Source organism: Schistocerca serialis, chromosome 9, assembly GCF_023864345.2.
Source record: "Schistocerca serialis cubense isolate TAMUIC-IGC-003099 chromosome 9, iqSchSeri2.2, whole genome shotgun sequence".
Taxonomy (NCBI): domain Eukaryota; kingdom Metazoa; phylum Arthropoda; class Insecta; order Orthoptera; family Acrididae; genus Schistocerca; species Schistocerca serialis.
In genome coordinates, this window is record NC_064646.1 from 212,297,618 (window position 1) to 212,318,225 (window position 20,608).

The window sequence follows — 20,608 nt, forward strand, 5'->3', positions numbered from 1 at the left end:
AGTTAGTGGGATATTGGGGGAGGTAGTATTTGATGATGGTGAGGTCAATGCGAAATGAGGGGTGGCACATGAAGAAGACAGTTTTTTGTGGTTATGGGGATGCTATGGAGTACAAACCATGTAAACAAACTTCTCCATCCAATACAAGTATCATTATCTGTGTCTGACATAAGGTGTGTCAAACTACCACTTTGGTATGCGAATCATTATATGGTTCTTACACATATATAGTTGAAGTAACATCATGATTATATCCCTCTCACAATACGTGACAGCTGTGAAGCCTGGATTGAGCACAGTGTTTAAAATGAAGCATGTACACTTGTCTGCAAAACTTAAGGATGAAAGTAACTTTCAAGTGATGTGTCACTGCCAAGTAACATAGCTTAATGAAACTTGGACCATGCATACAATGAACTGCTATAGTATAGTACAGTACAGTACAGTACAGCATAGCACAGAAGGTAACTGAAAAAGATATGCAGTGAGACAAGCAGGAACAACAATTTTATTCAGAGACAATAATTACACTGAAGTCAGCATGATTTATGATGGTCACCAGGACATTGAAAAATGCTGGACATGGTTTCTAGTAGAGTGTGTGATTACTATAGACAGCAGTGTGTGCTCTGTAGTGTGCTCCCATGCTGGCCTCAAGGCTAGAAAATAGTTCTTGTGATAGGGTCTTCCAGTCCTCTGCTAACACAGTTGACAATTGCTGGATATTGTTGATGCATGTGAACACAGTGCAATACATCTAAATGCCTCTCACACAAGTTCACTGGGATTTAAGTCAGGAGAATATGCAGCTCAGCCCATTTTCTGTACACTCTCTTGTTCCAAAAGCTGCTCCATCTTTTCTGCTAGATGCAGTCATGCATTATCATCCCTAAAACTGAAGTCAGAGCAAAAGGCAACCCTGAAAAGATGTACTTAGGGAAGGACTACAGTGTCACAATAACACTGACTTGTGAGTGTGCCATGTTCAAAGATCTGGGGGTAAGTGTGCACATTTTACATCATGCCTCTCGATACAGTAACACCTGGATCACCAAAACAATCATGTCTAACAACATTCATTGGTGCATTAACTGTTCCCAATTCTCACCATATGAGGGTACATCCAAAATCATTATTCAAACTTGGAAGTTAGCAGGGTCGGTGGAACAGTTTATTAGTCTGAGATTTATTCCACCTGACTACTATTATGACTGAACCGAATCCTAGCTTGTGATATAACATGAGTTGTATATTATTATTAATATAGCTGTGCAAATGGTTAGTCACTTGAGAGCCTTGGTGCCACATAGATTGTATTAAATTGGGCGCACAGCAGGCTAACGTTCACGAACATTTACAAACAATCCTGTTGGCAGAACATTCATAACTGAGCATTATAGCAGAGGTTGAAAATACTGCTTCAGTTGTAAATTACTTTATTTTCACATGGCCAGTTTCAGACTGTTATAAGCCCATCCTCAGGTGTCATACTGAAAATAGCAAAACATGGGAGATAATTTTCATATGCCGCAGCACACATAAAAAACAAAGAACAAATTGTTCCAAATAGTTTTAAAAACTTTTAAAAAACATTTCAAAACTGCCGGTCAGGCTAGGTGCTATGAAACCTATGTCAATGCGCAAGTGCCACCAGACAGTACTACGAACAACTGACTGGGTAGGTAATATATGCAAATGATATCATGACACTTGCACTGTGCTGTGGTCCCCGAGTGCCGCATGTACCATGCGCAGTGTGCTGCCTATGAGCGCAGAACAGGGAGTAGCGGATGTGAATGGGAAGGCAAATTGGTAAGCCAGAGTGGCAAAAGTGCTGCCATCAATTGATGGAGAGAAGAATGTGGGGCCACTAGCCTGGCTGTTCACAATTTGAATTTAGTGGTTTGCATTTAAAATGAAGAAAAAACAAAAAAATACAGACAAAAAACACACGATATAAGTTAAGAGTGCATAATGCGTAGCAAAGGAGTGTATTGAACAAGTTGGTCCAGAACTGTGGTAAAACTGAGTAGAAGGTGAGATATAAAATTATTATATAAACTGTAAACTGCAATGAAACTTTCCTTTTACATGAGTGGCAAACAAGTTTCAAATTTTGTGGGGATACATGAGTGGCAATGTAGAACAACGCGCCACAGTCATCAGTTAATAAAACATGCACATGTGCCACTCCTATTTACAAGCATATGCGAATATTACATCTCTCACTGATTGTCTGAAGGATAATATTACTAGTTCTCATGTCAGGAAGCTGGAAAGATCAGGTTGTTATATCCTGGGTTATTAGTCTGTGGCTTCATACAATGTCTGACACGATTTTAAATGTTTCAAAAACAAACAGAAACTTAATAGGATATTTGTTTGTTATTATTAGTATCTGCCTCAAAATAAAAACACACATGTGCCCCATATTAACATAGCTACATCAGTGTTGCCAACATACTATTACTCAGAGCTAGAGCTGCCAAAACTAAACAAAAATTGTCTCCATTGAACTGAAACAGATTCTATTATTATAGCAGATTGTGACATTATTCTTATGGCATCAACCAAGCCCTTTGCAGACTTATGAAGCATCTTTTGAATCTATTATTTATGCAGATTTCCATGACACAGAAGCTTAATTTTGAGCATTATTCAGTGGATGGAAATATAATATGGGGTTCATCAGACATAGCCAGTTTGGTGACATGGGAATGAAAGAGAAAAAGACATACAAAATCAAAAATCATTACAAAATAAAAATTAAACAGAATGTGATTGAGATAGATATCTAAATATTACTTTTGAATAGTGAAATACAAATCTGGAATCTGATTTTGCAAAGGCAAATAATTTTGGAGTTTATTTATGTACATTTATTAATCTTTTAACTAACATTAATTAAAACATTTCCTTTTACATTAAATAAACTGCCAGTATCAAGTTATTTTTATCTCATACTTTGACTGTTATACCTCAGTTGCTTCAGAATGGTTTTTAACGAAAGTGTCAAAAGTAATCTGAGCAGTGGTCTCATATCAGGCTCCATGGGAATAGTTTATTTATTTATTTGTTTTCAGATCATTTTATATGGTATCAGACATGACAGTTTATCAAGCAAGAAACAGCAAGATGTTGGTTACAAGTCTGATCAGAGGTATACAGATACACTCACATACTTAGAAATTTTTATTATACTTACAAAAACAAGAAGTTCTTGTGGAAGATATACGCCACAAAACATATTATGTCACTGCACATAAGAGATGGTTCTGACTTCCGTTACATGTTAGTTATGTTGAGCATAATTTCTAAAAAGGAAACCAAACCCAAAAAGTTGAGTCACATGATGAAAACTGATAAAATAAGTATAAGTTAAAAGGATTTATATGAATGCCCCTTATCTTATTTGACTCAATGGCAGAGAACATGAAGAACACTAATAAATATATGAAATCGAATCAGTATGATGAAAAATCTATTTGTTGCAGTGATCACCTAATGGACTCAGTTTGCCAGTATCTGTATGAATCACACCAGGAAATCTCTTTGGAATCAGTCATGTAGAGGAGTTCTTACAACATAGGTTATCTAGTGGCTATAAGCAGAGACTGCAAAAAAGCAACTAAGTCTTGCTTAGAGCTAGTGTTCTGTGTTAAATAAAATTCTCTCTTCCTGGCATAGGATACTTTTACCTGATATGTTAGCTATCATTTCATTTAACTTCCATGTAATTGTAAGTGAAAACATCAAGATACAGTTCAAGACAGATTCATTATCATTAAATTTTAATAATTCAGTATTTCTCATAGAACTCCACAAATCATGTGAATGATTTGCTCAAACAACGAAATAGAAGACATAAGTAGCACTCATTTTTGGGGACATAGATATATCATAATCATAATTCAAAAACAAACTCTTAATTTAGTGAAGCACCTCATTTCTAATAGATCTGCAGTGTACATGATACATCTATAGATCATTTAAAAATTAATAAATTATTCTATCCTGAATATCTCCATTCAATAATGAGTCACATAATCATGCTTTGACGAAACTCATTATCTTTAGAACACAGAAGTGTGTGGCTATTATGTGTCTTAGGGTGATAATAGCACACTTTAGATGTTGAATATACATTTATTTAGCACAGAAGTAAGCGAATACAATATGGCAGTACAAATGTAGCATTCCCTGTGAACATAGACAAAGATAAATCAAAGTTGATCGAGTCCAAGGATATGTCATAGGGTGATATAACACACTTTAGATGGCAGCACAAATTTAGCATGCCCTGTAAACATAGACAAAGATAAATCAAAGATGATGGAGTCCAAGGATATGGCACTTTACACCAAAGGCGTGCGCAGAAGTTTGGAAGTGCTAGGACGCCTAGCTTCATAATGTATGTGTGGGTCATCCATGGTGCGGATTCTATGACAAGGGAGGCAGGTGGGGGGAGGGTGTGAGGGGGGCTGGTTAGATGAAAGCTCACTGACCTTGCCAGGCGGGAATGGCATTGGGGGGGGGGGGGGCATCAGCAGCAGATGATGATGGAGGGCATGGCGCGGCAGCCACGTGATACATAGAATCCCACGAAGCAAGAACCTGAGTGATCTGTAGATTCACCTGTGATGACATGGTCACAGCAGCAGGCAGAGGGAAACTTGTCACAGGAGTGATGTAGTACAAAGGCGCAGTATATGTGAGTAATGGTTCTGCACATTTCGACTCTGTAGACAGGCTGTGAATCGCACTCCGTGCATGTGGTAATTCAGCAGAGGCGCCAACAATGCAAGTGCGTAACATCTCATTATGTGTGCGGAGCTTGTCGATTTGTGTAGGCAAGTCCTATAAATCAGAGAGTCATGTAGTAATACGCTTGAGAAGAGATGCACATGTGGAAAGCATAGCCAAGGAGGTCAAGAGCGGGGTCATGTTGAACTTGTTCAAACATGGAACGTGGTGGAGCGTGGCGGCCAGCAGATCTGGCAAAAGTTCGTAATGGTGTAGGAAGTCCAACCCAATTCCGGGTTCATTGACGTCAATGGTGTGTAAAGTCCAAGGGAAGGTGGTGACTGGTCATAGGCAAAGTGACATCTTGATGAAGCCAAGAACCGTAATAGGAGAGTGGTTTGCAGCAATCAAAGCGAGGTTAGCAGGTGCAAACATGTTGCCCATGTGCTTGGCTGGGATAACACTGACATTGGCACCGGTGTCGATGAGGAAGCAAATGCCCAATGACATGTCCATGACATAGAGGTATCGTGCCACTGGAGCAAGTGGTGTGGTGTCAAACGATACACACTGTGAATGATCGTGGTGGGACGTGGCACCTAAACATGCCCACTATAATCATTTGGGTACGTCCAACGCAGTTGTGAGTGTCATCCCTGTAAGTGGCATGGTACCAGCATAGCGGGCAAGCTTGGAGGCGAAGCAGTGTGGAGAGGGAGGGGTACACAGTGGACTGCATCGTTGCTTGAGACCACTGAGGCTACTGCTCGGGCAGGGTCGGCTGCTGTTGTGAGGCCACAGGCAATACCTTCTGTAGGCTGCTAGGTGGCAGCTCCTGACAGGCCGCTGAGGTACTGAGGCGAGTGCACTGGCCTCTGCCGGCAGAGCACGGAATTGAAGGTGCAGGCATGCCAACTGATGGCGTCGGGGTAAACAGCACACGATGTGGAGTGAGCAGATGTAACTGATGGCATGATGTGCCCAATTGCAGGTCGATGGCGAATACGGCACGGATGTAAAGGCCGGTGACGTTGCAACAGCGGGCGGAAGGCAGTCATGATGCAGCCACAGGGGGTCTGATCTGAATACCGGCGTGAGTGAAACAGCTGGTGCCATTATGAAAGTGGGCACAAGGTGAATGTGGTGTGACAACAGAGCAATCGTTGCGGAAACCAGCGTGGTCGAGGCAACCTTCATCGCCAAGACGGTGTGCAAGAGTGTTCTCAAACTTTGGCGGCACACCAAACTGAACTGAAGGAGAAAGAGACTGCATAGCTGAGGGGTGAGCCACAATGTCCTTCATTGAATTATCATTCAAAATGTCACTAAGCGGTGTGCACTGTCCATGTTGCAGCTGTTGCTATGTAGTTGCACTTGATGGTGGCCATGTTGAGCTGGTTAAGATTAAGTGGCTGCCAGTATGCCTGGGTGTAGGTAATTGTTCACTTTTAACCAACATATTAGGTACACTTGTAAATACGCAAGCACAGTTAATAGGGTGCCAGGCACTAGCACAGAAAGATGCTGGTAGATCCATTGTTCCGAAGACAATGTGGGCCAGCACACAAAGTTCGCTAATGATGAAAAGGAACACAAAATTATTCACGAACATACAACAACAATGTCAGTGTCACCACTTGGCTATTACGTGGCATAGGGTGGTAAGACACAATTTAGAAGTCGAACATACATTTATTTAGCACAGAAGTAAGCGAATACAACATATTCATTTCTCTTAATGTTTAAAAGTGTAGTGATAACCTCACCATTCATCATCTATGCACCCCAAAAACCACAGCAAATTGTTCATATTTGTGAACAGCAATGAATACACAAAAGCCCTATAAAACTGTGCTGCAAGATCTGTGGCTAAGGCACTTCATGATATGCATTGCCTTCTGTGTTTTGGCTTTCAGGTCTCTTTGGTTTGGTAGCCAAGGTAGTTTGGAGTAAAAAATGAGGCCCAGAAATCTCACCGAGTCTTTAAAATATAGAATGGTGTCCCTCATATGCAAGTGAGATAAATTACAAATATGACAACAACAATTAAGATGAAAACACACACACACACACACACACACACACACACACACACACACACGCTTATTTGCAGAAAATTGAACACCTGTCTTTTCAGCCCAGTCATTTAACCTCCACACTGTAAGCTGCAACTGAGGGGTCACTGTTGCAACGTAGGAGGATGAACAGAAAACAGCAAAATCATGCACAAATAAGGAGCACTGTACAGGACTCTACTGTAGACATGATATAGTTTATGGCTATAGAAAAGAGGGTAGCACTTAAAACACTGCTCTGACAAGCACCATTCTCCTGCTCAAAATGATTTCATTTATTTTTATTTTACGTGTCTAGTTCCATAGGACAAAACTGAGGAGCAAATCTCCATAGTCATGGAACGTGTCAGAAAATGAACTTACAACAAAAAGTAATAACAGATAAAATAAAATGGTTATGAATCCTAAAAAGACACCAGGCTATAAGTTTATGTAAACACAGTCAAAATATAACACAGAAATCAGCTTAATTTTTCAAGAAATTACACGATAGAATAGAAGGAGTGAGCCATGAGGAAACTCTTCAGTTTCTATTTGAAAACATGGGGATTACTGCAAAAATTTTTGAATTCTTGTGGTAGGTTATTGAAAATGGGTGCCGCAGAATATTGCACACTTTTCTGCACAAGAGTCAAGGAAGTTTGGTCCAAATGCAGATTGGATTTCTGTCTAGTATTAACTCAGTGAAAGCTTCTAACTTCTAATTCTTGAGAGTAAGCTGGTATTGTTAACAAGTAGGGAAACATTCCCCATGGGAAACTATAAAAATATATATAAAAAACAAAGGTGCTGTTAACTTACCAAACGAGAAAGCGATGGTATGTTGATAGACACAATGAAAAACACACAAACACACACACAAATTTCAAGCTTTGGCAACCCAAGGTTGCTTCATCAGGAAAGATGGAAGGAGAGGGAAAGATGAAATGATGTGGGTTTTAAGGGAGAGGGTAAGGAGTCATTCCAATCCCGGGAGTGGAAAGACTTACCTTAGGGGGAAAAAAGGACAGGTATACACTTGCACACACACACATATCCATCCGCACATATACAGACACAGGCAGACATATGTAAATGCAAAGAGGTTGGGCAGAGATGTCAGTTGAGGCAGAAGTACAGAGGCAAAGATGTTGTTGAATGACAGGTGAGGTACGAGGGGTGACAACTTGAAATTAGCAGAGGTTGAGGCCTGGGAGTTAACAGGAAGAGAGAATATATTGAAGGGCAAGTTCCCATCTCTGGAGTTCTGATAGGTTGGTGTCAGCGGGAAATATCCAGATAACCCAGACGGTGTAACACTGTGCCAAGATGTACCGGCCATGCACCAAGGCATGTTTAGCCACAGGGTGATCCTCATTACCAACAAACACTGTCTGCCTGTGTCTGTTCATGTGAATGGACAGTTTGTTGCTGGACATTCCCACATAGAAACCTTTACAGTGTAGGTATGTCAGTTGGTAAATCATGTGGGTGTTCTCACATGTGGCTCTGCCTTTGATCGTGTACACCTCCTGGGTTACAGGATTGGAGTAGGTGGTGGTGGGAGGGTGCATGGGACAGATTTTACACTGGGGGTGGTTACAAGGGTAGGAGCCAGAGGGTAGGGAAGGTGGTTTGGGGATTTCATAAGGATGAACCAGGATGTTACGAAGGTTAGGTGGATGGCGGAAAGACACTCTTGGTAGAGTGGGGAGGACTTCATGAAGGATGGATCTCATTTCAGGGCAGCATTTGAGGAAGTCGTATTCCTGCTGGAGAGCCACATTCTGAGTCTGATCCAATCCCAGAAAGTATCCACAGAAGAACCCCAAAAGTGCCCCACTTGTGACAGGGTACTTTCCGGGACTGACCACATAGTTTTAATTTTATCCTGTGAATTAGGTATTCTGTTTGTTTACCAAATACTCTGACAGCTTGTCACCAACTCAATACCTAAAAAAGTGCTTAGACAGGAATGGCCATATGAAGATGGGAAGGTGGCTACAAAAGCCCCAATGATGGAATTTCATGAGAATACTGGGTCTCCAAACTAGTGTCACACACCTTACTGATATCAAAAAACTACTGAGGGCCACGTGGGGTAGCTGCATGCTCTAGGGCATCTTGTCATGGTCTGCGTGGCTGTCCCTGTTGAAGGTTTGAGTCCTCCTTTGGGCATGGGTGTGTGTGTTGTCCATAGTATAAGTTAGATTAAGTAGTGTGTAAGCTTAGGGACTGAGGACCTAAGCAGTTTGGTCCCATAAAATCTTACCACAAATTTACAAATTTTTTATATATCGAGGAAGTTATGTGTTTGTAGGGAAGCCTGCTGAATAGCAGTCTCTAATAGAGGCAGGTTATCGACAGGGGACCAAAATCTCCAGAATCCACACTGAGAGCAACTGAGGAGTTGTCTGTTCTCTAGCAGCCAGATCGTATGGTGGTTAATCATTCATGCCAGGGTCTTTCCTACATAGCTTGTTACGTAGATGCTCCAGTAACTACTGGGACTAGTGCAGTCCTTTCCTGGTTTGAGGAGAGGTATCAGAACTGCCTCTCTCTATGAGCTGGAAGAGCTGCCTGTCTGCCTCCCTCCAACAATCAAGAAGGATTTTCTTTGATGCTGCTGACAAACATCGAAGCATGCAGTACTAGATTTGGTCGTGACCATGTGCAGTATTACGTGTCTCACACAGTGCTGATTCCAGCACCCACATGGAGAAAGGGCAGTTGTAAGATTCAGAATTGTGGGATCTGAAGTCCAACGTGCCCCTCTCTGTAGAGGCATGGTAGCAGCGAAATGCTGAATCCTGGCTGGTGTCGGCAGTAGTTGCTATAAAATGCACTGCCATCATCTGAGTGATGTCTCAGGCATTGTTTGGAGACACCCCTGTTTCATCACTGTTGCTACTGGTAAATGACTGTGTTTACTAGGAACCCTCCAGATGGCTTCCCATATGTTTGTAGAAGTGAAATGGTTGCTCGAGTTCAGGAACGCTTGCCATCACATTTTCTTGCCCTCATTAATTATGCACTGAGCTTTGGTTCTTGTGACCCAAAAGACTGTGATGTTGTCTTCTGTTGGGCAGTACTAAGACTGTTGAAGAGCACACTCTTTGGTCTACCAAGGAACAGGTTGTCTCCTAAGATGACCTGAGGAATCTGGGATCAATGTCAGTGGCATAATGAATCACTCATGTGATGTGGTCCACCCATTCCTGGATGCTGTCGCAGTGTTCCGACACAGCCAGCTGACTGAACAGCATCCAGTTAGCCCTGCTAACCATCCATTTCAGTAGCTTCAGTGTAAGTAATCCTCCTTCCAGTAGGTGGATCCACAGTGAGAAGTGGTCACTGGAATGAAGGTCATCAGTCACTTCCCACTGTGCTGAGTCAGCTAGGGCTGTAAAGCAGAAAGAGAGGTCAATGGCTGAGGATTACCCAGTAGCAACTGAGAAATGATTGTGTTGAGGATGCACAGCTTCTGAGACATCGTGAGGTAATCCAAGACTTGACCCCTGGTGCAGTGTAGTTTGAGCCCCATAATAAATTATGGGCATTGAAATCACTCAGTAGGAGAAATGGGTGGAGGAGTTGTTCAATAAGGCCTGCAAGAGGCTCAGAGTCTATCTCATCCTGCAGAAGTAAGTACAAGGAGCAACTAATGGTCTTCTGACCCACATAAACAGCAACAGCTACTGCTTGTAGGTCAGTGACCATAGAGAGAGCAAAGGAGTTGTGTGTGCTATTGACAAACAGCAACATCTCCCTTGGGCCTTTCCCCAATGAGGACATCCTTTTGGTGGAGGGTTTAGCCTCATAGAACAGGGACATAAGTGGCTTTGAAGTGTTTTCCTGTAAACACAAGTTCAGGTGTTCCTCCACATGAGACCTGAACCAATTCATGTTACACTGTAGTGTGGGAGCTGTTTATCACTGGGGTTGCACTTTCACCCTGTCTTTCCAATGGGGTGGGGAACTTGGAGGGTCAACCTTGGAGCAAGATGGTTGCCCTGAGCAGGCCTTGAATTTCATTGGTTCTGAAGCAGAAGCAGCAGAATTGTCATGTCGAATGACATCAGCATGGTCTGATGGTCTACCACCTGTTTTTGCCTATGATGGAAACTTCCCATTTGCTTTCTTGGCCTGGGAGTGTTTCATGGGAACCACTGCATTGGTGATAGAGCCTGTGCTGGATATTTTACCAGACACTGCCTTTGAAGGTAATGGTAGCTCTGCAGTGGTGGCAACCATGGCTTTATCTGATGTCCCTGAGGGGCTATGGGCTCTGAAACAATTGCAGCTTGACAAATGCAATGACAAACACAGGTACTGGTGCTGAGAAACAGGCTTTGTAAGGGCCAAAGCAAAAGATGTAGTGAATATGAGGGGCTGCATGGCCCTATACATCTTTCTGGCCTCGCCATATGGGATGTGTTTCAGTGTTTTAATCTCCTGTGTCTTCCTTTCTGCAAGTAAGAAACTGCCAACCAAATCCATCATGGGTGGCCTTGCCATATTTACCACAAGTCGCTTCAACCTTACACCCTAAGGTGGTGTACCCAAAATGCATTTAAAGCAGCACATTGGATTAGAGACACAGGGCCATACACTTAGGTGAAGGAAATCTGTCTTGATATGCTCTGGGGGTTTCATGCTATTGAACATAAGGATGAAGGAGTCAGATTATACTAGATCCCCATACACCCTTTTCAATATATTTTGCACATTAATGATCACTTCTTGAACCCACTCATCATTCAATTCCTTCTTGGGCATTTCCACCAGATGTTGACATGACACAACACCATTGCTGTAGTGCAAGGTGTTGTGGAGCTCTGTTTCTATGCCATATTCCCCAAGGGATTTAGCTTTCTGAGGATTTGTCACTTGTAGGAATTGGCAGTTTCAACCAGAAGTGTTCCATTATGCAATCACTTGACAGATTTCAGTGTGCATGCAATGCTTCTAAACCTTTTTGTATGTGAAAAGGCGAAAGCTTCTCAGACTGCCCTCTTCCCATTTCACATTCAAAAACACATTCTACCAGCAGCATGTATTCTGTTATTATTCAATGATAAATTCTGTGTAGCCACTAAGTCTGGAGGGCTGTCTAAACAAGCCCTCTTTTTAGGCTGGGTGTTCATACCTACCAGAAGCCCTTCCATTCCACTGGATAGAGAGAAAATTTCAAGGGTTCCATCATGATCCCACAAGTACCTAAGGGAATTTTTAAAAAAAATCCACTTGTACAAAGCCCTGCATCCATAGGTTAGTCTTATACAACTGAGGTATGGCAGGTTCACCAGAGATAGACCACTAAAGACTGTTCCACCTCAACAGCCGGCATCCCGCCAGTGTGCAGCACACTTTCAGTTTGAGTTTTTTTATTGAGGTTTTTACCATCTTCATGATCTGAGCAGTCAAGCCAAATCCTCATTCCCTGTGACACACAACATTCCACTGCTACACCGTACAGTGGTTGCTGAAGTGTGCTCAGAGCTTACAGTGACAGGGGACAGGTGGTGTTCACCAGTCCCCAGCTCACAAACCCTGGGATAAGTAAGCCCATACCCAGCAAATGAATGCTGAGCCGCTGGGGACATGAAAAACTGTGGCTATAAATTACATGTGTTACATTATTTATGGACTATGATAATAATCCTTTTATCAAAAAGTGTAGCTCTTAATGGAACAGGAAGCAGCATGCACTTCATTTATTGTTTGCACTAACTGCCTGTGACCTATGTTTTTTTAATCAAATTATGTTTTCTTGTACATCATATTTTTCTCTTTCGTCTGGTCATATATGTATAATATGATCTTTGTGCTCCTTCTGCAATTGAGATAACTATTTTTTATAAAATGTATCATTAAATAAGAACATCAGAGGGAAAGATCAAAAGCTGGGCAAAATAGAAGGCTTACATCCTTTTTCCTGTTGTGATTTCTCAAAGAAGTAGTTCATTTGCCTGCAAATAAGACTTCAATTTCTAAAGAGCTATAGATTTTGTGCCTTTGATTTTTTCTTATAGGTGCCTTGATTGTGTTATTGCCCCACAAATCAATGAAGACTATCCTCTTTGTTTGTTTTCTTTGAATTAACATATAGAGATGAGCAATTTCTTGATTGCTTTGACTTACTGGACAGTATACACAATGATGACCCTCCAGATTTCAGAACTATTTCTAAACATATTAGACATTTTTAAATTTGACAAGGAAAGCAGTGAAGAAAGGTTCCTGCCATTTTTCCTCATGAATAACTTTTATCCTCATAATTGTGTGGGAGTTTATTCAGTTTCTTCTATGACCGTTCATGTAACATTTCTGCCTTCAAACTGTCACATCATTTGGTAATTGTAATTTTTATAGACATATAACTTGTTTGCAGTGCATTTCACTTGGTAGTAAACTTGCTGGTCCAAATACTTCTTGGAATACCATTAGAAATGGTGCACCGAGGCTGGAGAGTTCTAATAGTGTACTTCGCAGGAGTAGTTGCTGGTTCCTTGGGAACCTCAATATCTGATCCCTACGTATACTTAGCTGGTGCTTCAGGTGGTGTATACGCTATCATCACAGCCCATGTGGCCACAATTATAATGGTTAGTTTCACGGCTGTTACATGAATTTATACTGAACATTTAAAAATTATGCTTCAAATTTGGAGTGTAATCACAATTTACATGCAAATTTAGTGAGACAACTTTTATTTATTCACTGTTTCAGAACTGGAGTGAGATGAAACTCGCAATTCTGCAAGCTCTGGTATTTTTTATACTTGCTGCAAGTGATATTGGATCTGCCATATACAATCGATATGTCCTTAAGGAAGCAACACAGGTAAGAAATAGGTAGCTGCTGGCCATGTATATGATTAATTTTACATACAATTAGTCCTATGTTAGTGGAATTTATCATTACTAGAGCATCTTAGCTTGCAGAAAAAATTGTAGTGTCTAAAGAAAAATCTGGTATTATGTTTACTACAGTTTCCAAATGCATTTTTACTGTGCAGCAGAATGTGCACTGATGTGAAACTTCCAAGCAGAATTAAATGGTGTGCCAAACAGGGGATAAAAAATGGGGCTCCTTCCTTTCAGGTTGTGACTCTAGTTTTAATCTGTTAGAAAGTTTCAAATTATACTACAATTATTAATTGTTTGCCTCATATTGAGAAAAAATTTCTGAACTTCTGATGATGTGAACTCACATTCCATGATGCAAACATTGATAAATTCAGCCTGTAGTTAAATATGTTGTGTTATATATCTTAAACTCTCTTTATTTCAATGGACAATTCTGTTTGTCATAAAAAGAGATGGGGTGGTTGGTTGTTGCTGTAGAAACTGACTTACAAGGGTATTCTTGTCTTCCAGTTAGAGGACTAGTAGTAATTGTTCTTCTGCTTCACTTACAAATCACTCTTACACCCCATCCTAGGATATTGATATTGATTGTATACAGAGAAGGAGAGTACGAATGGTCATAAGTTTGTCTGGTCCATGGGAGAGTGTCACAGAATACTGGAGGAACTGAACTGAAAGTCTCGTGGAGATGATGATATGATTCACTGAGAACATTGCTATCCTCAGTGAAAGTGAAGAAGAATCACAAGAATTGCAGGATGTGTTGAATGGAATGAACAGTCCTTTGAGTACAGAATATGGGCTGAGAGCAAATTGAAGAAAGATGAAAGTAATGAGAAGAAGCAAAAATGAGAACAACAAGAAACTTAACATCAAAATTGGGGATCATGAAGTAGATGAAGTTAACTAATTTTGCTACCTAGGCAGCAAAATAACTCATGATGGATGGAGTAAGGGGGCTATAAGAAGCACACAAAGCACAGGCATAAATGGCATTCCTGGCCAAGAGAAGTCTACTAGTATCAAACATAGACCTTAATTTGAGGAATAAATTTCTGAAAATATATGTTTGGAACACAGCATTGTGTGGAACATGGACTGTGGAAAAACAGGAATAGAAGAGAACTGAAGGATTTGAAAGGTGGTGCTACAGAAGAATGTTGAAAATTAGGTGGTGTGATAAGGTAAAGAATGAGGAGGTTCTCCACAGAATAAGTAAGGAAAGGAATATATGGAAAACACTGGCAAGAAGAAGGGATGGGATTGTAGGACATATGTTAAGACATCAGGGTCTAACTTCCATGGTTTTATAGGGAGCTGTAGCAAGTAAAAACTGCATAGCTCCATCTGAAGACGCCGTGAAGGCCCAAGGGTACTGACCGGCTGCCGTATCATCCTCAGCTCACAGGCATTACTGGATGCAGATATTGAGGGGCATGTGGTCAGCACACCGCTCTCCCAGCCGTATGTCAGTTTCCAAGACTGGAGCTGCTACTTCTCAATCAAGTAGCTCCTCAATTTGCCTCACAAGAGTTGAGTGCACCCTGCTGGCCAACAGCACTCTGCAGATCAGATGGTCACCCATCCAAGTGCTAACCCATCCAGACAGTGCTTAACTTCAGTGATCTGATGGGAACTGGTGTTATCACTGCAGCAAGGCCTTTAGTTCACACAAAAAAAAGTTTTTCATCAACCGGCTTCCCTGAACTCCTGAAGATATATGTTGACTGTGGATATTGTATCACAGACACAGTCCGTTTGACTGTTCAGATATGTCACTAAACCCACTGAAAGATGTAAACAACAATGCATGAAGTATGCCTTTTAGATGGAGGGGGTCCGACAGCTGATCAGTTAAAGTCATACCACCAGGAAGGAGGTACATGGCTCATGTTGTCTGTATTTCAACATTTCAACCACACCTAGATGGTCAATACTGCAGTTCGATACCATCCACATCGTACTTTGTGCCAGGAAGTGCTCACAACAAGGGAACTGTGCAAGTGTCTCAGACTGAACCAAAGTAATGTTGTTCGGACATGGAGGAGATACAGAGAGACAGGAACTGTCGATGACATGGCTCACTCAGGCCATCCAAGGGCTACTACTGCAGTGGATGACCGCTGCCTACGGATTATGGCTCGGGGGAACACTGACAGCAATGCCACCATGTTGAATAATGCTTTCTGTGCAGCCACAGGATGTCATGATATGACTCAAACTGTGTGCAACACTCTGCATAATGCACAACTTCACTCCCGACATCCATGGTGAGGTCCATTTTTGCAACCATGACGCCATGCAGTGTGGTACAGATGGGCCCAACAACATGCCGAATCAACCGCTCAGGATTGGCATCACGTTCTCTTCACTGATGAGTGATGCATATGCCTTCAACCAGGCAATTGTCAGAGACATGTTTGGAGGCAACCCGGTCAGGCTGAATGCCTTAGACACACTATCCCACAAGTGCAGCAAGGTGGAGGTTCCCTGCTGTTTTGGGTTAGCATTATGTGGGGCCAAATTACGCCACTGGTGGTCATGATAGGTACCGTAACAGCTGTACGATACGTGAATGCCATCCTCCAGCTGATAGTGCAATCATATAGACAGCATATTGGCAAGGCATTCATCTTCATGGATGACAATTAGCTCCCTCATCATGCACATCTAGTGAATATATTCCTTCAGGATAATGACATTGCTCGACTAGAGTGGCCAGCATGTTCTCCAGACATGAACCCTATTGAACATGCCTGGGATAGACTGAAAAGGGCTGTTTATGGACAACATGACCCACCAACCACTCTGAGGGATCTACACCAAATCGCTGTTGAGGAATGGAACAATCTGGACCAACAGTGCCTTGATGAACTTGTGGGTAGTATACCATGCCGAATACATCCATGCATCAATGCAAGAGGACGTGCTACTGGGTATTAGAGGTACCAATGTGTACAGCAATCTGAACCACCACCTCTGAAGGTCTTGCTGTATGGTGGTACAACATGCAATGTTTGGTTTTCATGAGCAATAAAAAAGGGCAATAATGATATTTATGTTGATCTCTATTCCAATTTTCTGTACAGGTTCTAGAGCTGATGTGATGCAAAACTTTTTTTGATGTGTGTGTTCACATATATATAAACTGCAAGTATGGATTCCTGATTGGTGGAAATGGAGGGGAAAAAGGCCTATGAACATGTGTCCAGAAATGCATTGCTGCCATAGTAGATGACGCTGACAAACAAAAGTTCCTCTGACCATGTGTTCTCTGTGTTTTGCAGGCTGTGTGATTGATGCCGTATACTGTAAGCAGCAGAATGGTCCAGTATTCATGTCAGGAACAAGCTGAGATAGTGTTTGTGTATGGCCAAGCAGATGGAAATGGTTGAGAGACAGTGCAGCATACCAAGATATATGCCCGCACAGACACCAGCCCATCACACATTTCGAGTCATTTTTGGGAGTTTGTGTGATCATGGATCCTTTCAGACAGACAAATGTACGGGGAGGTGGCAGACTATGTGTACACCAGATTTGGAGAAGTGGGTTCTATGGGATATTGAGACGAACTCTAGTACAAGCTACAAGCAAGTGGCCTACCAGCATGGTGTTAGCCAAAGTGCAATTATGTGTATCTTGCATGGCAACCACTACTATCTGCATCACCTGCAGTGAGTGCAATGTGGAGGAGGAACCTTCATTTGTCAGCACTACGTACCATGTCAGTGGTGAATTTCCAGGTACATTTTCATAGGACCTTCTTTCTTTCATTTCCAGTCAGGAATCCATCCTTACAGTTTGTCAGTTTTATTAATGTTCACCCTGTATATAAACTACAAAATATTTCTGTAATGTGTTTTGAAGAGACGTTAATAAAATCTGTCTCCCTACAAAATTTCTCTCTGGGTCACTGTTATTGTAGATCAGGTAATCACTATGAATATAGAAATTACTAATATAACTAATATTACTCACCAAAGTTGTGAAAAAGATTATGATGGCAGCAATATGAGTTACAAAATTAAATTGAATAATAATCACTGTGTCCTGTCACCATCAGGAAAGTCTGAAGTATTCTAGAAAAAAAATGGAATGGTTCCAAAATAAAGTAGAAGTAACAGTATATGATGCTATTAACAATGAGTTTCTCACTAAATGCAAACAGGGAGCTGCTTTAGACAATCTCATCAAATCACATAATCTTACTATCACAGTGTCCGCCCCAGTAGCTGAGTGGTCAGCGTGACGGATTGCCGTCCTCTGGGCCCGGGTTCGATTCCCGGCTGGGTCGGAGATTTTCTCCGCTCAGGGACTGGGTGTTGTGTTGTGTTCATCATCATTTCATCCCCATCCGGCGTGCAGGTCGCCCAATGTGGCGCCGAATGTAATAAGACCTGCGATATGGCGGCCGGACCTGCCCCGCGAGGGGCCTCCCGGCCAATGACGCCAAACGCTCATCATCATCACTGTCACAGTAAACCCTGCAACAAGATTAACACCAGCCAGTCAGACTGCCTTGAATCCAATCATGACTGATAAAGAGAAACTTAATTGGTCTGTAACAGTATGCAATATGAGATTCAGTGACCATATATTTTTAGTAATGACCATCATCATTCAAGGATGACAGGCAAACAACCACATACTTAAGATGAAACGTAGGCTCTTCTATCAGGAAAACATAAACCACTTTAATACATTACTGCACAATGAAGACCGATGTGCTGTCTATGTAACACAAAGTCTGGATAAAAAATTCAACATATTTTTAGAAACAGCCTTCCCTCTAAAATGGTAAATATCAGAAAGAATGCAAGAGGAAATGGGCAGATTACTAAAGGAATTAGAGCTTCTTGCCAGAAAAAAGAAAACTGCATCAAATATGCAAGGAAAATAATGTCACAGCAGATATGCCTACTCACTACAAAACATTCACAAAAATTTTGCAAAAGGTCATCAAGCAGGCAAAAAGGATGCACAAGTATATGTGTATAAAAATTCTATGAGTAAAGTGCAAGCTATATTGGACATTATAAACAAAAGAAAAGAAAAAAAAGAAAACAAAACCAGAGAGAATATTGTCTTGTTACATGACAGTAAAAAGAAACAGCAAAGATATGCAATGGCTATTTCACTGGAATAGCTGAAAACTAATTTTGTTGGAAATCAGCAGCCAGCAAAAACAAAATCAAGAGCTTTTAATTAAAGTTTATGGATCGTTTAAGCAGAAAGGAAACTGTCAAAGCTGTTGCTGATTATTGACCTCCCTCACTCATATCTGTAACTGCTAATTAGAGATGGCTATCTTTCCAGATCAGCTAATAACATTTAAAGTTATTCCAATATTCAAAGCTGGTGACAGAGATGAAGTGATAAACTATTACCCCATTACAGTAAAACCCTGTTTTTCAAAAGTTTTTGGAAAACGTAATGTACAATAAGTTAATAAAGATTATAAGCAATAATCTACAAGGGTTGAATGAAAAGTAATTCCCTCCATGTTTGTTAAATGGGTTTGGATGAGAGTATTTTAATAAATTAAATGTAGAAATAATCCTTAGAATATGATATTTAATTACCAATATTCACTTTCCCACATAATCACCACCCAATTGGATACATTTCTGCCAACAATGAACAAGTTTTCTGAAGCCATCACGGAAGAAGTCGACACCCTGTTTCTGGAACCACAGTCTCACAGTTCTCTCAACATCTTCATCAGAAGCATAATGATGTCCCCGCAGATAGTCTTTCATTATTGGGAACAGATGGAAGTCAGACGGTGCTAAATCTGGACTGTATGGAGGATGCCATATGATGGTGAGATTCAGTCTCTGATGTTCTGCTGTGGTGGCATGTAAAGTGTGTGGTTTGGCATTGTCATGCTGCATGAAAACGTTTCCCTTTTCCTTTCAGACCCTTGTTAGCCGGTTGTTTCAGAATTTGCAGCATTGTGATGTAATTCTATGAGTTTATTTTTGTTTCATGATGATGGAAATCAACATGGATAACACCATCTGCATCCCAGAACACTGTGGCCATGACTTTACTAGCTGATGGCTGTCTTGAATTTCTTTTTCTGGGGTGAGTCTTTGTGTTGATATTCCATAGACTGACATTTTGTCTCCAGGTCGTAATGGTATACCCATGTTTTGTCTCCTGTCAAAATTGAATGAAGAAAGGCGTCGCCTTGATTCTTGTAATGTGAGAGGAGTTCCTGGCAAATTTCAAGTCTGTGCACTTTCATTTCGGGAGTCAGCATCTGGGGTACCTCTCATATACAGATCTTACGATAGCCAAGCAAAGCAATAATGTGACCCACACGTTCTTGTGAAATGCCGATTGTGCTTGCAGTTTCTCTCTGAGTGATGCGATGATTGTCCTGATTCAATCATTCAACATTTTGTTTGTGAAACTTAGTGGTTGGTGTCACAAGACATCCAACTCTTTGTTTATGACACAGGTCATTTGCTCTCGCCTCAACATCTGTAAACTTACTTGCCCAATGACGCACAGTACTCACATCTACACAATCACCATAAACTGCTTTCATTCTCTGATGAATCTCCTTTGGGGTGACACTTTCTGCTGTCAAGAATTTAATGACTGCACGTTGCTTAAATCGCATTGACCAACCGTCTGTGCAGGGTTCCATATTTTACACTGTAACAACACAATTGTTGAATGCTAAGGCTTCCCACCAACTGGAGCTGTAGAGAAGAGGCTATGAAGCAAACCAGTACCTGCCACATACCAATGCTACCAACTGTTGAAGAGTTATGAAGTTGGAGGCATTACTTTTCAGTAAACCCTTGTAGTATTAGGCAATTTTCGACATTGTTTCCAAAGTCAGAAATCAGGGTAGATGGTATGTGACTCGCCGATCATTCAAAGTGCCGCTGCACAGCTACGCGCATTGTCTACATGCGGCGC

General features: G+C 41.3%; 1 protein-coding gene across 1 annotated transcript in view; it reads left to right on the forward strand.

The window, feature by feature from the left end:
• The window catches only part of LOC126419493 (rhomboid-related protein 2-like), a 71,176-nt gene that overhangs the window by 43,829 nt on the left and 6,739 nt on the right, over positions 1-20,608 (forward strand). The window contains exons 5-6 of the mRNA XM_050086682.1: positions 13,192-13,405; positions 13,530-13,643. Of these exons, the coding sequence (XP_049942639.1) occupies positions 13,192-13,405; positions 13,530-13,643 (328 nt within the window). The remainder of the gene's footprint in view (positions 1-13,191; positions 13,406-13,529; positions 13,644-20,608) is intronic.